We start from the raw sequence: 15,277 nt of genomic DNA, 5'->3' as shown, positions 1-15,277 counted from the left end.
ATTGTTCATTTAATATAGATCTATATGGGCCTTTACACCGTATGATTTAAGTGAATATTTTCGAAGATATTACAGATTTAAAAATTGCGGGACGTAGCATTTGCGGCGGTACCGGCCGCCGGCCGCCCGGCTATATACCTATTTTATACCCGTGTGCGAAGACGGAGCGGGCCGCTATGTTTTTTTAAACAACGTTCACAGTTTTCCTGTAGTTTATTTAGTATCAGCATTGCACCCGTGCGAAGCCGGGGCGGGTCGCTAGTAAAATCATAAAAAGGATAATACTTTTTCATTTGCAGGATAGGTAATTAACAAAATTAAATTTTCTACAACTTTATTTTATGACCTTCTCATAGAACGAGCGGTTTTGCCAATATTTTGGTTCAAACTGGAGCAAAACTAAAAATTTGAAAATTTCGGGAAAAACTGACTATCTTTGAAAGGCCACAGCTTAGTTGTTATAAGGTTTAGAGAGCTGCGGTTAGGCTTAAATTGTTGCAAATTTAATTATCTTTGTAATTTTGTTAATTACCTATCCTGCAAATGAAAAAGTATTATCCTTTTTATGATTTTATATGCCCTCAGTTTCAATTCTTTAAAAATCTATTTCTACCTTCTTTTTGTTTTTCAGATATTGTGAGTGAACTATTTGTCTCACAGACTTTGTTCTATGCTCTTATGAAAGAAAATTAAATGCACTACAACTTTATTATACGAACTTCTCATAGAACGAGCGGTTTTTGCCAATATTTTGCTTCAAACGGGAGCAAAACTAAAAATTTCAATATTTCGGGAAAAATGAACCATCTTCGAATGGCCACAGTTTAGTCGCTATAAGATTTAGAGAGCTTTAATTAGGCTTAAATTGTTGCAAATTTAATAACCTTAATTTATGTACTGAATGATACTTGTCGGAAACGCATAGTTTATGACTTTTAGAGCAAAAAGTGAAAAAAGTCCAAAATTTTCGCAGTTTATCACGTGGTGCGCAGCAAGCACAACTTTTTCGAAGTTGCAAATTGGGATTTACATCACCATAACTGATCCAAACAACATACCAAAAATTCAAATCTACATCGTGCTTTGCGAATTTAGGGTTTTTTAGTGTCGATTTCTACTGGCCTAAACGTACGAACGCTCCATAGAGTAAAGTAATATATTGGAACGCATTGCTTGGATATTGAACTCGTATCTATTACATTTTACATAAAGAATATTATAGAACAAGGTGAGAACAAGTATAGAACTGTCATCGTGGTTCATGAAATTGCAACTGAAAGAGATAAGAACCGGAATAAAGTGCCAACGAACGTTCGTTCAAGCACTAAATGTATTTGGATGTAAGAACTCCAACGAGCGTGCGGCAGCCAACGCTAGCGAACGATAAATATCCATCGTTGCGTTTGTTGGGCCCACACCTTCGTACCTAAGCGTCGTACGCACCCAGTACGCACCATAATAGAAATTCTATTGTGGTCTGTGGTGTCGACAGTCTATGGCATGTCTTACATCATTCATCTATAATCTATGATGAATGATCTATCATCTATGGTAGTTCGCTTGGTTTTTTGGTGGTTTATTGCGTATGCATTGTCAATTTGTGTATTTTTAGGGATATCAAAGATAGAATAACATTATTATAGGCATATGAAACACAATTATCAATAAATTTAGCTTAGAGTATGAATATATGAAGGTAAAATGGACAAAATACCGAGAACACACGAAGGTAACCTTTTATTATTGCCATTCCAACCCCACCCGCCAGCCATTTTCGTATAAATCTATAATGTAATTTTTTATTGTATCTGCAAATAATAAATAAAGAATGTTTAAATTTAATTATAAACTTATCTGATATTAGTTAAAGTATCACAACTATGTTTCAAATTGCGGAAAGATATAAATATTATAAATATATATTGAGAATAATAAGGTTATTGTAGTCACAATAATTATCACGCCCTCAATAAAATATATTAGTTACATACTTATTATTATTATTAGCTGAAAATAGTAATCGATAGGTATATAACAAACATTATTAAGTTACTGTTTTGTAGAATAAAATATCATTTTTTTCCTTATCTCTTGCAGCTATTGAGGCTCAGATTCGTGAAATACAAGCAAAGAAAAATGAATTGCCTGAAAATGGATCTGGCAAAGGTGTATCACTAGCTGAGACATACTATGACAGTGATATATATGATAACTCAGCTCCAGGTGGCAAATCCAGATATGATGGTTATGTGACCTCAATTGCTGCCAATGATGAAAATGAGGATGAAGATGTAGAGAATGTACCAGTTACTCAAAAACGACCGGGCTATACTGCTCCCGCATCATTATTAAATGATATTGCACAGGTTGCCATGATTTCTCCTTTTTAAACACTTATTTATGCCTTGTATACAGTTTAAGAGTAAATATATTAAATATGAAAAACAAGATCATTAAAATGTATATTCTTACTCATATTGCTTAAATTATTTTGAAGCATTTATTGTCAATGAAATAATAATAACATAACTTGTTTTCAGAGTGATAAGGACTATGATCCATTTGCTGATAAGAGACGGCCTACTATTGCAGATAGAGAAGATGAATACCGTCAGAAGAGGCGTAGGATGATCATATCTCCTGAGAGAGTTGACCCTTTTGCTGAAGGTAAGAAGAATACCATTTATCATTATTATTTTTTTCTTACTCAATTTTAATAAAATATTTTTTAATTTATTAGGTGGCAAAACACCAGATGTTGGATCCAGAACTTATACAGAAATTATGAAAGAGCAATATCTTCGAGCAGAAGAAACAGAAGTGAGTTATAAATATATTAATAAATTTCTGTAGATTCTGAGTTAAAGGAAATTTTTAATAATATATACGTGGGAAAATTAAAGATTCACAGGGAATTTTTTATATTATTGTAAACTGTAAAATCATCAAGTATTAATTACCACAATGACTAATCGTTTATTGAAAAATAAAAACTCAAAAATATACCGTTTGTGATTAACATTACATGTAAGGTTTAATAAATTAGAAATTCATTGGTTTTTTAGTTACGAAAGAAACTTCTAGAGAGGGCACGTGAGGGCACCTTAAAGCCAGTCGCTCAATCAAATGGAGAAGCTGCTAAACCAGCTGCTAAGCGTAAAGGGCGCTGGGATCAAAGCTCAGAAGAAACACCAACAGTCAAGAAGCCTGTAGTTGCAGCTACACCAAGTTCTCAAGCTACTCCATCGTGGGAAAATGAGGTACATCTTTGTAGATCTGCTTTTAAAAGTCTAAAGTCTAAACTCATGTACTGTACTGGGATTCTTAAAGGAATAGTAGAAACAAGTCATATTTAATCCATCAAATTAGTTCTATCATAATTGGCAAGTCAATCAATGATAAGCTTAGAAAAAAATCTACACAACTGTTTCCAGTCCTGTTCTTAATTTTTAGTTTGTTGTTCCTTAATTTTCAGTAAAAACTAAAAATAAGTAGCTATCAATGATTAAAATGTAGGAAATGACAAGTTTTCATAGTTTAGAAAAAATTCTATCATTACTGTGCCGTGGCAACACCTGCAGCATTTGATTTTTTCTCTTTCTCATCTGATTTTTTGTGTCTCATCTCATGATTGATTGAAATAATTTGTCATGTTCTACTTTAGTTAAGGAAGAGCGGGTCCTCCTAACACAGATTTTCTTCTAAACTAGTTATGTGGTCCCATCGATTACTGTCTTTAAAAAATGATACAAATTTAGAGAGGCGCCTGGGAAGAGACACCGGGCGCGGGCGGGCGCGGCGGCGAGACACCCGGCGCGACGCCGTCCGCCCGCGTGTGGGACGCCACGCCGGGCCACGCCACGCCCGGCCACGCCACGCCGGGCCGCGAGACGCCCGCGCACCACGCGTCGCGCAGGAACCGCTGGGACGAGACGCCCAAGACTGATAGGGGTGGGTGTTTGCGTGTTTGTGAGATTGTGCTTTCAGTTTTACTTACGAATTATTTCACGCAAATATTAACAATATTATTCGTTTTAATCATGTAATTTATTCAGTGTATTCAATCAACACAATATGCTTGTCCCCAAAATACGAAATATAAAAATAATTTATGTTTACAACTTTTAAATTAGCATAATTTCGTTTCCATTTATCTAATCATTTTATAAAATAAAATAAAAAATATATTTTTTTGCATTTTTACAATATGTTAATATTTGTAGCAAATTGAATTTGCTAAAAGTGTTCTTATAGGAATTTTATCAATATTAATTTTGATGTTTTAATTGTTTAACAGAAACACCTGGTCATAGCAGTGGTTGGGCTGAAACGCCGAGAACAGATCGAGGTGTTGGCGTGGACACAATTCAAGAGACTCCCACACCAGCTACAAAACGTCGTTCTCGTTGGGATGAAACACCAGGCGCTACGCCGGCCGCCGCTACGCCCACCCCGTCTCATGCTACGCCGTCTCACGCTACGCCGTCACATGCTACGCCCGCTCATGCCACGCCCACACCGCATACACCTGTGTTTACTCCGGGCGGTGTAAGTATTTTGTACAATATTCTTTGATTGTGTTTTTAAAGATCTTCCTGTTTGATCAAAATATGTGCCATTTATTTGATAGTGTCATATCATTGTATTTATTTTCTAATTATATTTTGTTTCCTTTTTAGTCTACCCCAGTTGGAGTCAAAGCGATGGCCATGGCGACACCAACACCAGGCCACATTGCTGCAATGACTCCAGAACAATTGCAAGCATATCGATGGGAGAAAGAAATAGATGAACGAAATCGGCCCTATACAGATGAAGAACTCGATGCCATGTTCCCACCTGGGTACAAGGTTTTGCCACCTCCAGCCGGTAAGTGCATATCTATTCGGGTGTAGCTTTTCTTAGGTTGAGTTTTTTAAGTTTCAAACTCTCTGTACAACAGTCGAGTAATTAATACAAAATTTAGTTTCAGGGTACATGTAAAAGCCTCGATCGTCACATGGATACACATACATGGTGTTCATTGCATACATGTGCTTTCGAATTCGAATTTGCAAATCGATATTAAATAAGAAATTTTTCTTTCAGATGAATGATGTCAAAGTGTAGTGCCGTCGGAAACGCTACGCGTTGCGCTTTAAAAAAAATACAGTCGCTGTACTGCGTAATCTATCGATTCGTATCGTTTCCGCGGCGTCCGTTCTTACTTGTCGAATTGTTGCCCAGGTTACGTCCCGATACGGACGCCGGCTCGTAAGCTGACCGCCACGCCTACCCCATTGGCTGGTACCCCAATCGGCTTTTTCATGCAGACGGAGGAAGTGGGGGGCTCCGCGGCGGCGGCGGCCCGGCTGCTGGACCCGCAGCCCAAGGGCTCCCAGCAGCTGCCCTTCATGAAGCCCGAAGACGCGCAGTACTTCGACAAGCTGCTCGTTGACGTCGACGAGGACACGCTCTCGCCCGAGGAGCTCAAGGAACGCAAGATCATGAAGCTCCTGCTCAAGATAAAAGTGAGTGATTGTTTTTGCATATAAATATATTTTGTTCTATCCAAACATAAAATTAACAGTAAATACAAAAATACTACTTAATCAATATAATATAAAAACGTGTAATATAATGGTATTCATCAAAAACTTAACAAACTATAACATTAATAAAGTAATCTTTTATCTTATCTTTTTTTAATAACTCAGGCCCCCAGAATCACAGACACAATAGAAAATTTATTGTGTCGTGGACCAATCAGGCCGTTCGGGGCTCAATGGGTTAATGCGTTTTTTGGTGATGTCTTAGCTAATAAGTTTTTTTGCTTTTCTAATTACAGAACGGAACTCCTCCGATGTGCAAGGCGGCACTTCGGCAAATTACAGACAAAGCTCGTGACTTTGGCGCAGGTCCGCTTTTTAACCAAATTCTACCACTTCTTATGAGTCCCACACTTGAAGATCAAGAGAGACATTTACTTGTAAAAGTCATTGATCGTATCCTTTACAAGTTAGATGATTTAGTGAGACCCTATGTACACAAAGTAAGTTTTCTAAACATATTTTTGTCATATAAGAGCAGCATACTTAGTACTTGGTAGATCAATTTTTTTAATTTTTTGAGGGTACTAAAATATTGGTTCATTACAGATTTTGGTGGTCATAGAGCCGCTTTTGATTGATGAAGACTACTATGCTCGAGTTGAGGGACGTGAGATTATATCGAACTTAGCAAAAGCAGCTGGGCTTGCTACTATGATTTCTACAATGAGACCTGATATTGACAACATTGATGAATACGTGAGAAATACGACGGCTAGGGCGTTTGCTGTTGTCGCATCTGCATTGGGTAAATAAACTTATTAATTCTTGCGCCTATAAATGATTAAAAATAATTAAAATGTACACATTGTGTTTATTAATAATTATTATATTGTTTGAACTGTTATTTATTTGTTTCATGTCTATAGGTATCCCATCACTCCTGCCCTTCTTGAAGGCTGTGTGTAGATCTAAGAAGTCTTGGCAAGCTAGGCACACAGGAATAAAGATTGTACAACAAATTGCTATTCTCATGGGCTGTGCTATTTTACCACATCTCAAGTCACTGGTGGAGATTATTGAACATGGTATGTCATGACAAGATTATTTTAATTAATTCATATCTCATTTATTATTTGTCACTATATTTATAAGCATTGAAAAGAACAAGTCTATCAATATAATAAAAATGGCGATTCATTTTTATATTTATATGTCTTGGAAAGCGTAAAACTCGAGAATGGCACCACCAAGTCAGCATTTTTTTTGTTTTTGAAGTGAAAACTTCTTTAGCGGCGTAGGGTATAAAATCTTAAACTCGCGTCAGGACACGTGCGTCGCTTGATCGAAAATGCGCTTACGCTTTTTCGGATTTTTTTTAAGCCCTTATATTCCATGCGTAAGACGGATACCATTCCAAAATATCAAACATGCTGAACGTTAATAATCAAGTTTTCACTTCTGCCGGCACTCCCGGAGTGCAACCCGTCTTTTTTTTTTTTTAATACGATAAACTGCTGGGGCAGCCAGTATTATATATTTTTTAATTATAGGTTTAGTAGACGAACAACAGAAAGTGAGAACAATCACAGCTCTGGCGAGTGCCGCGTTGGCGGAAGCTGCGACGCCGTACGGTATCGAGTCCTTCGACTCGGTGCTCAAGCCCCTGTGGAAGGGTATCAGGACGCATCGCGGTAAAGGTCTAGCTGCTTTCTTGAAGGCCATCGGTTATCTCATCCCGCTCATGGACGCTGAATACGCGAACTATTATACTCGAGAAGTGATGCTTATCCTTATCCGTGAGTTCCAGTCGCCCGATGAGGAAATGAAAAAAATTGTATTAAAGGTTGGTATTAACTCTCAAATTTTGTCTTTGTTGTCTTATGGCAATGGTTGAGTCTTGATTCTATTATGATTATAGGTCGTAAAACAATGTTGCGGTACCGATGGTGTGGAACCACAATATATTATGGATGAAATTTTACCACACTTCTTCAAACACTTTTGGAATCATCGAATGGCTCTCGACCGACGTAACTATCGCCAACTGGTTGATACGACTGTAGAAATTGCGAATAAAGTGAGTATGGTTTATAATCACTAGATGACCCTAAGAACTTTCTCTGTTATTGTCTACACGAATTTTGTCCCATTTTTAAATTATTTTTCATTGATACTCTGCTCTTATTAGTCGTAGCGTTTTGTTACCGTTTATTGGTTTCCTTTGAAATAAACACTATACCTTACTATAGCTTAGTTATATATTATACATACATATCACATTTCGTGCGCCAAAATTAAACGATTGCAAATTTATTTAAGGTTGGTGCATCAGAAATCATTAACAGGATTGTAGATGACTTGAAAGACGACAATGAACAATACAGAAAGATGGTGATGGAGTCCATTGAAAAGATTCTTGCCAACCTTGGAGCAGCAGATATTGACTCAAAACTCGAAGAAGCTCTTATTGACGGTATACTTTACGCATTTCAAGAACAGACAACTGAGGTAATATAATATTATATTAATAACCTATCAACCAAATATTGTCTTTTCTATTTTTTAATAGGTTGCTAATAATTTCATTTCATGTTTTAGGATGTGGTAATGCTGAATGGGTTTGGTACAATAGTAAATCAGTTAGGAAAACGTGTGAAGCCATATCTACCGCAGATCTGTGGTATCATTTTGTGGAGAATGAACAATAAGTCGGCGAAGGTGCGGCAACAGGCCGCGGATCTTATATCCAGAATCGCAGTCGTAATGAAAACGTGCCAAGAGGTGAGTTTCCTTCCTAAACTTGGAAAAATTATCATTTAAATTTTTTTAATTTGAAATAAATAACATTTTTGTATTTTTTTTTTAGGAAAAATTGATGGGCCATCTTGGTGTAGTGTTGTATGAATATTTAGGAGAAGAGTATCCCGAAGTATTGGGATCTATACTCGGCGCGTTAAAAGCTATCGTGAATGTTATCGGAATGACCAAAATGACACCACCCATCAAAGATTTACTTCCGAGACTGACGCCTATATTAAAAAATAGGTGACATTGCGTTTATTTTTACTTACATTTACTCCATTGAAAAGTTACATTTGGGGTTGCATTTTTTAGAGGACGCAATTTTATTTTTTTGATGTGTAGGGGGGGTCAGTATGAAGCTATCACCAAGTTTGTGGGGTCGCCATCTTGAAAATAGCGGTTGATATGTTTTTTACGATATATCTCTTAAACTATTTATTTGATGAAAAACATTGAGTAACATTATTTGTTGCAAATTAAATTCTCTACAACTTTGGTCCAGTAACTTTTTGTCGTAGAACTATAAATAAAAAAGTTATAAGCGAAAATGTTCAGAAATTAGAGATATTTATATTTTTCAATAAAACTTTTTTTATATAATTTTACGAAGAAAAGATATCAGACCATTTTTGTAGATTGTTTTTCGAGGAACAACTTTTATATACAACATTTTGTCATTAAGTAAATAGCTAAGGTTTTACAGCGCTCCGAAGTGAGTACTAAATTTCAGTACTCTGATCTATACAGTATACTTATATTATGTGTGTAAATAATAATTTGTCATCAGTAATTGTTTTTTTTTGTTATTAAGTATAATAATTTTAATAATTAATTTTGGAATATCATTAATAATTAATTATTGAATCTTTACCCCACCACCCAGGAGATAGAGTCTGGAAGCACGTTTTTACACGCTTTATATTAGCTTCACCTGTATGTTTGTAACCGACTTCTTTGGGCGCGATTTTGACCCACTTTAAACGGCCAGATTTCGTTCAAACTTTGTAGATTTATTGAGGACCGATGACAATACAATATTCGGTTTTCTATGAAAAGCGTGTTTTTTAGTTTTTTTAAACTATTATTATTTTACGTCGAAAAGCAGGGCTGAAATGTTTTGCAGTGTGCTTCCATTGTTGTGGAGTCTGGGAAAAGAGCCAATAGCCAATATATTATGTATAGTTACTACTGAAAAATAGTACTCACTTCTGAGCGCTGTAAAACCTTAGCTATTGACGTAATGAAAAAATGTTGTAGGTAAAAGTTGTTCCTCGAAAAACAATCTACAAAAATGGTCTGATATCATTTCTTCGTAAAATTATAAAAAAAAGTTTTATTGAAAAATATAAACATCTCTAATTTCTGAACATTTTCGCTTATAACTTTTTTATTTATAGTTCTACGACAAAAAGTTACTGGACCAAAGTTGTAGAGAATTTAATTTGCAATAAATAATGTTAACAATATTTTTTTAACAAATAAATAGTATATGAGATACATATATCGTAAAAACCATTCCAACCGCTATTTTCAAGATGGCGGCCGTGGGACAAGGGTGGCGACCCCACAAACTTGGTTTTAGCTTCACACTGACCCCCCCTACATATCAAAAAAACAAAATTGCGTCCTCTAAAAAATGCAAGGTTAGGCCTAAAAATGTAACATTTCAATGAACTAATTGTTTTTAATTTACTGGGACTGTTTTTATAGTACATATATTCAAAAAAATTTCATGTATCTAAATATGTTAGGTATTTTAGTGTCCTTTAAGTAAATATATTATACATATATCGTATTCAATAACCTTTATTTTTACAGGCATGAAAAGGTACAAGAGAACTGTATAGATCTAGTCGGTCGTATCGCCGATAGAGGACCGGAATTCGTTTCCGCTAGAGAATGGATGAGAATATGTTTTGAGCTTCTAGAATTGTTGAAAGCGCACAAGAAAGCGATCAGACGAGCGACGGTCAACACATTCGGTTATATCGCTAAGGCTATCGGTCCGCATGACGTTTTGGCAACTTTACTCAACAATTTGAAAGTTCAGGAGAGACAGAATAGGTAAGGCAATAATTACAATTCATAGAGTGAAATTTGCTTTACTGTCAGGCGTAGCATAAAAATAAGTAGGACAGTTTTTAGTCACATTTCAGAAATTGATTTGAAATTTATAATAAAAAAAAGTCTTTTTTTAGTGTGAAAATTATATTCTATTGTCAACTTTATTTCTTTATACATTACATAGCTTTGTCACACAATGTATAATGATATAATAATTTCAGGGTGTGTACAACAGTCGCCATCGCTATTGTAGCGGAAACATGTTCGCCATTCACAGTATTGCCAGCTTTAATGAATGAGTACAGAGTACCAGAGTTGAATGTACAAAATGGTGTGCTCAAGTCGTTGTCCTTCTTGTTTGAATATATTGGGGAGATGGGAAAAGATTACATTTATGCTGTATGCCCACTCTTGGAGGATGCTTTAATGGACAGGTAAAAAAATACTACCTATAAAAAACTCATATGCAATAAGTTATTTCTATCATGCGAAAAATGCGTTAATTTTAATCTATACTAATATTAGTTGTTGAATTTGTTGTTGAACGCGCTAATCTCAGGAACTACTGGTCCGATTTGAAAAATTATCTCAATGTTACATAGCCCATTTACCGAGGAAGGCTATAGGCTATACATCATCCCGCTATGACCAACAGAAGCGGAGCCACGCGGGTGAAACCGCGGGGCACGGCTAGTTATTTATATAAAAAAAATGTGTGCGTGTACTATTGTACACACATAAGAAGTGAAACTTCTTTATGACCTTATTTTTCAAAAAAAATAATTTACTATATGCAACTTTACAGAAAGACGTCAATCATGCGTGGTAGGGCTAAAAACAAGATGGCGCGTAACGAAAAAATGTTATACCAAATTTTTTTCCAACCCCGATAAAGAAGTTTCACTTCAAAAATACGTAAGCGATAATAAAATGACGAGAAAAATAAGAAAATGTAAATTTTTTATTGTTAATTGTTAATATTGTTAATCATCATCAAATATCAAATAAATCATCAAATATTGTTAATCATCTCAATAGATGGCGCGCGGTGTGTCCCTTCAGACACATAAAACTGAAAGAATAGAATAAATTCGATTGCTCTGGCGGGTCACGAGTGGCTGAGTTGGTTAGGCATCCGCCCCGGAATGGCGCGAAGGATGCGGGTTCGAGTCCCGCCTCGTGATCGAATTTTTTCTATTCTTTATAAATTTATATTTATAAAGCATTTGAATGCCATAAAACCAAAAAATATAATTTCAACAACAAAGGTCGTGTTCCATCGTTACAATATTGTATTCACTGAAAAGTGCTTCATATTGGTTGAAATGGTTGTTAATCATCTCAATAGATGGCGCGCGGTGTGTCCCTTCAGACACATAAAACTGAAAGAATAGAATAAATTCGATTGCTCTGGCGGGTCACGAGTGGCTGAGTTGGTTAGGCATCCGCCCCGGAATGGCGCGAAGGATGCGGGTTCGAGTCCCGCCTCGTGATCGAATTTTTTCTATTCTTTATAAATTTATATTTATAAAGCATTTGAATGCCATAAAACCAAAAAATATAATTTCAACAACAAAGGTCGTGTTCCATCGTTACAATATTGTATTCACTGAAAAGTGCTTCATATTGGTTGAAATGGTTGTTAATCATCTCAATAGATGGCGCGCGGTGTGTCCCTTCAGACACATAAAACTGAAAGAATAGAATAAATTCGATTGCTCTGGCGGGTCACGAGTGGCTGAGTTGGTTAGGCATCCGCCCCGGAATGGCGCGAAGGATGCGGGTTCGAGTCCCGCCTCGTGATCGAATTTTTTCTATTCTTTATAAATTTATATTTATAAAGCATTTGAACGCCATAAAACCAAAAAATATAATTTCAACAACAAAGGTCGTGTTCCATCGTTACAATATTGTATTCACTGAAAAGTGCTTCATATTGGTTGAAATGGTTGTTAATCATCTCAATAGATGGCGCGCGGTGTGTCCCTTCAGACACATAAAACTGAAAGAATAGAATAAATTCGATTGCTCTGGCGGGTCACGAGTGGCTGAGTTGGTTAGGCATCCGCCCCGGAATGGCGCGAAGGATGCGGGTTCGAGTCCCGCCTCGTGATCGAATTTTTTCTATTCTTTATAAATTTATATTTATAAAGCATTTGAATGCCATAAAACCAAAAAATATAATTTCAACAACAAAGGTCGTGTTCCATCGTTACAATATTGTATTCACTGAAAAGTGCTTCATATTGGTTGAAATGGTTGTTAATCATCTCAATAGATGGCGCGCGGTGTGTCCCTTCAGACACATAAAACTGAAAGAATAGAATAAATTCGATTGCTCTGGCGGGTCACGAGTGGCTGAGTTGGTTAGGCATCCGCCCCGGAATGGCGCGAAGGATGCGGGTTCGAGTCCCGCCTCGTGATCGAATTTTTTCTATTCTTTATAAATTTATATTTATAAAGCATTTGAATGCCATAAAACCAAAAAATATAATTTCAACAACAAAGGTCGTGTTCCATCGTTACAATATTGTATTCACTGAAAAGTGCTTCATATTGGTTGAAATGGTTGTTAATCATCTCAATAGATGGCGCGCGGTGTGTCCCTTCAGACACATAAAACTGAAAGAATAGAATAAATTCGATTGCTCTGGCGGGTCACGAGTGGCTGAGTTGGTTAGGCATCCGCCCCGGAATGGCGCGAAGGATGCGGGTTCGAGTCCCGCCTCGTGATCGAATTTTTTCTATTCTTTATAAATTTATATTTATAAAGCATTTGAATGCCATAAAACCAAAAAATATAATTTCATAAGAAAATGTTGCAATTATTTCAGAGATCTTGTTCATCGTCAAACAGCCTGTGCTGCGATTAAGCACATGGCGCTGGGAGTGTACGGGTTTGGTTGTGAAGACGCTCTCATACATTTGCTGAACCACGTGTGGCCGAATATCTTTGAGACGTCGCCACATCTTGTACAAGCGTTCATGGACGCGGTTGAAGGCATGCGAGTCGCTTTGGGCCCTATTAAGATACTGCAATATGCGCTACAGGTTTGTTTGTGAAAATATATTTTATGACGTAACTTCATCATTACAATTTTAAATAGCTATGCCGCCTATAATAATAGAATAATACTGTCAATAATTAGAAGAAATATTGACAAAAGGATAAAAAATTTCCTAAATCTAAATGTTATGAATTGCATTGATTGTCAGTGTAATAAAACGTTTGTGACCATAGAAATCTAAATAACAAGACACATAGAAGTGCTGTAATGTCATAATTCGTATGAAAACCGCTGTCGCCAAAATCAACACATTCAAACCGAAAGCTAAACAGTACACACAAGTAAACTATGCCTTTTATTGGACAGCTTGATTTTAGTGAAAACTAACTTAACTATTAAATTAAGCTTTTAAATATGTATCCTAACGCACGAATTTACGGTTTATTTTAGAATAACATCCCTAAGTATATGAGACTTTTTGCTCCAATATGAACAAACGTGATAATAAGAATGGTCGACTGTGTCATTCATTGTTATTTCGATTACTATGGTGACACTCGTAATACTTGTAAATATTCTAAAATTTTAAGGAAAAACGGCATTATTTCTAAAAAAAAATATTTTCCGATGAAATATTATTCCTTTATAAGTATAATTACAACTTGTGGAAGAATTTCCGCAATGGGAATTGCTGAAACACACCATGTATACACTCATACGTCTCCAGAGCAACTGAACAGTGACGAATGCACTGGTGATGTGAACATCACCTGAGTGGCGACAAGGTCACGCACGCTTACGACTTCTAGTGTCTTGTTATTTAGATTTCTATGTTTGTGACTTATTGAAATAATTATTTTCAGGGTTTGTTCCATCCGGCAAGGAAGGTCCGAGATGTGTACTGGAAGATTTACAACACCTTGTATATTGGTGGTCAGGATGCCCTTGTAGCTGGATATCCGCGAATACAAAATGATCCAAATAATCACTTTATTCGTTATGAATTAGATTATATGTTGTAAAAACTTCAATGTATGCAAAAAGTTCGACAATTGTTGTGTTTAGAATCACACATTAAAGAATGGCCAAAAAATTGTTTTTTAATTGACATCTTTTCCATCGGATATTTTTTTTAGACACCTATACCTAAAAAAAGTGTCTGTTTTTATTATTGAAATAACCGATTTTTACTACATAATTGCATATGGATGTATGCACTGTACATATACCAAAATAGTAATTTTTATAATTTTTGTCTTTCTGTCTGTCCGTTTGTTCCGGCTAATCCCAGGAAAGACTGAACCGATTTTGACGGGAATTTCACTGACAGATAGCTGTTGTTATAAGGAGTAACTAAAACTCATACAAGCACGCGGGTGAAATCGCGGGGCGCAACTAGTATTATAATATACATAAGTATAAGAAGGACCCCTAGCCCACAGTTCCTTTATCTGAGTATGTTTCGCAAATCGCAATCTTCAATTAGCAATATAGCAACTATATAGATATCACATTTAACGTCAGAAACATCTCGGCAAATAAGAGCGCTCGAGAGCTATTCCGTCTCGAGAGCTAGTCCGAGCGCCAGTGCAGGTAGTCTGATTAAGCGGGTAGTGTGTCATATTTCGCGGGAATGCACTGCGCTGAGCTTTTATTAGCTATATCTGCGCCAGCCTTATATACAAAAAAATAAATACAATCTTATTCGGCTGAATTAAAGTCGCATCTATAAAGCAACACAACTCCCCCATTATATTTTATTGGTGAGGAAATTTTTTAAGCTGAATTTGTACATGAATAATGTTGTAGCCATAATAATGAAAAGAAAGAAATATGCATTAAAAGGTTATCGAAAGTTTGCTTGACACATGG

The 15,277-nt window shown here is 36.1% G+C and overlaps 1 protein-coding gene across 1 annotated transcript; it reads left to right on the top strand.

The window, feature by feature from the left end:
- The first annotated feature begins 1,543 nt into the window (after window positions 1–1,543).
- On the top strand, window positions 1,544–14,514 carry Sf3b1 (splicing factor 3b subunit 1). The gene is made up of 21 exons (XM_089698580.1): window positions 1,544–1,729; window positions 2,098–2,366; window positions 2,541–2,667; window positions 2,741–2,820; window positions 3,066–3,260; window positions 3,759–3,951; window positions 4,298–4,548; window positions 4,680–4,869; window positions 5,227–5,510; window positions 5,828–6,031; window positions 6,138–6,336; window positions 6,458–6,616; window positions 7,082–7,374; window positions 7,450–7,608; window positions 7,851–8,039; window positions 8,130–8,312; window positions 8,398–8,576; window positions 10,152–10,397; window positions 10,619–10,831; window positions 13,232–13,448; window positions 14,269–14,514. Exons 1-21 carry the CDS (start codon window positions 1,702–1,704, stop codon window positions 14,425–14,427), a joined length of 4,017 nt encoding a protein of 1,338 aa, XP_089554706.1. The 5' UTR covers window positions 1,544–1,701; the 3' UTR covers window positions 14,428–14,514.
- Window positions 14,515–15,277: the final 763 nt, after the last annotated feature.

This window comes from Colias philodice, chromosome 9 (genome assembly GCF_061535455.1).
Source record: "Colias philodice isolate Cphi_HAF_F1 chromosome 9, ilColPhil1 Martin Lab GWU primary, whole genome shotgun sequence".
Lineage (NCBI taxonomy): Eukaryota > Metazoa > Arthropoda > Insecta > Lepidoptera > Pieridae > Colias > Colias philodice.
Note: the sequence above shows the minus strand (reverse complement) of the source record. Positions and strands in the feature narration are given on the sequence as shown.

Bases quoted from the DNA above. Each gene is read 5' to 3' on its own strand.
- Sf3b1 (XM_089698580.1), top strand. From the start codon at position 1,702: ATGGACAAAATACCGAGAACACACGAAG. The intron at 4,870-5,226 runs GTAAGTGCATAT...ATTGTTGCCCAG, and splicing joins GGTTTTGCCACCTCCAGCCG to GTTACGTCCCGATACGGACG. The intron at 8,313-8,397 runs GTGAGTTTCCTT...TTTTTTTTTTAG, and splicing joins TAATGAAAACGTGCCAAGAG to GAAAAATTGATGGGCCATCT.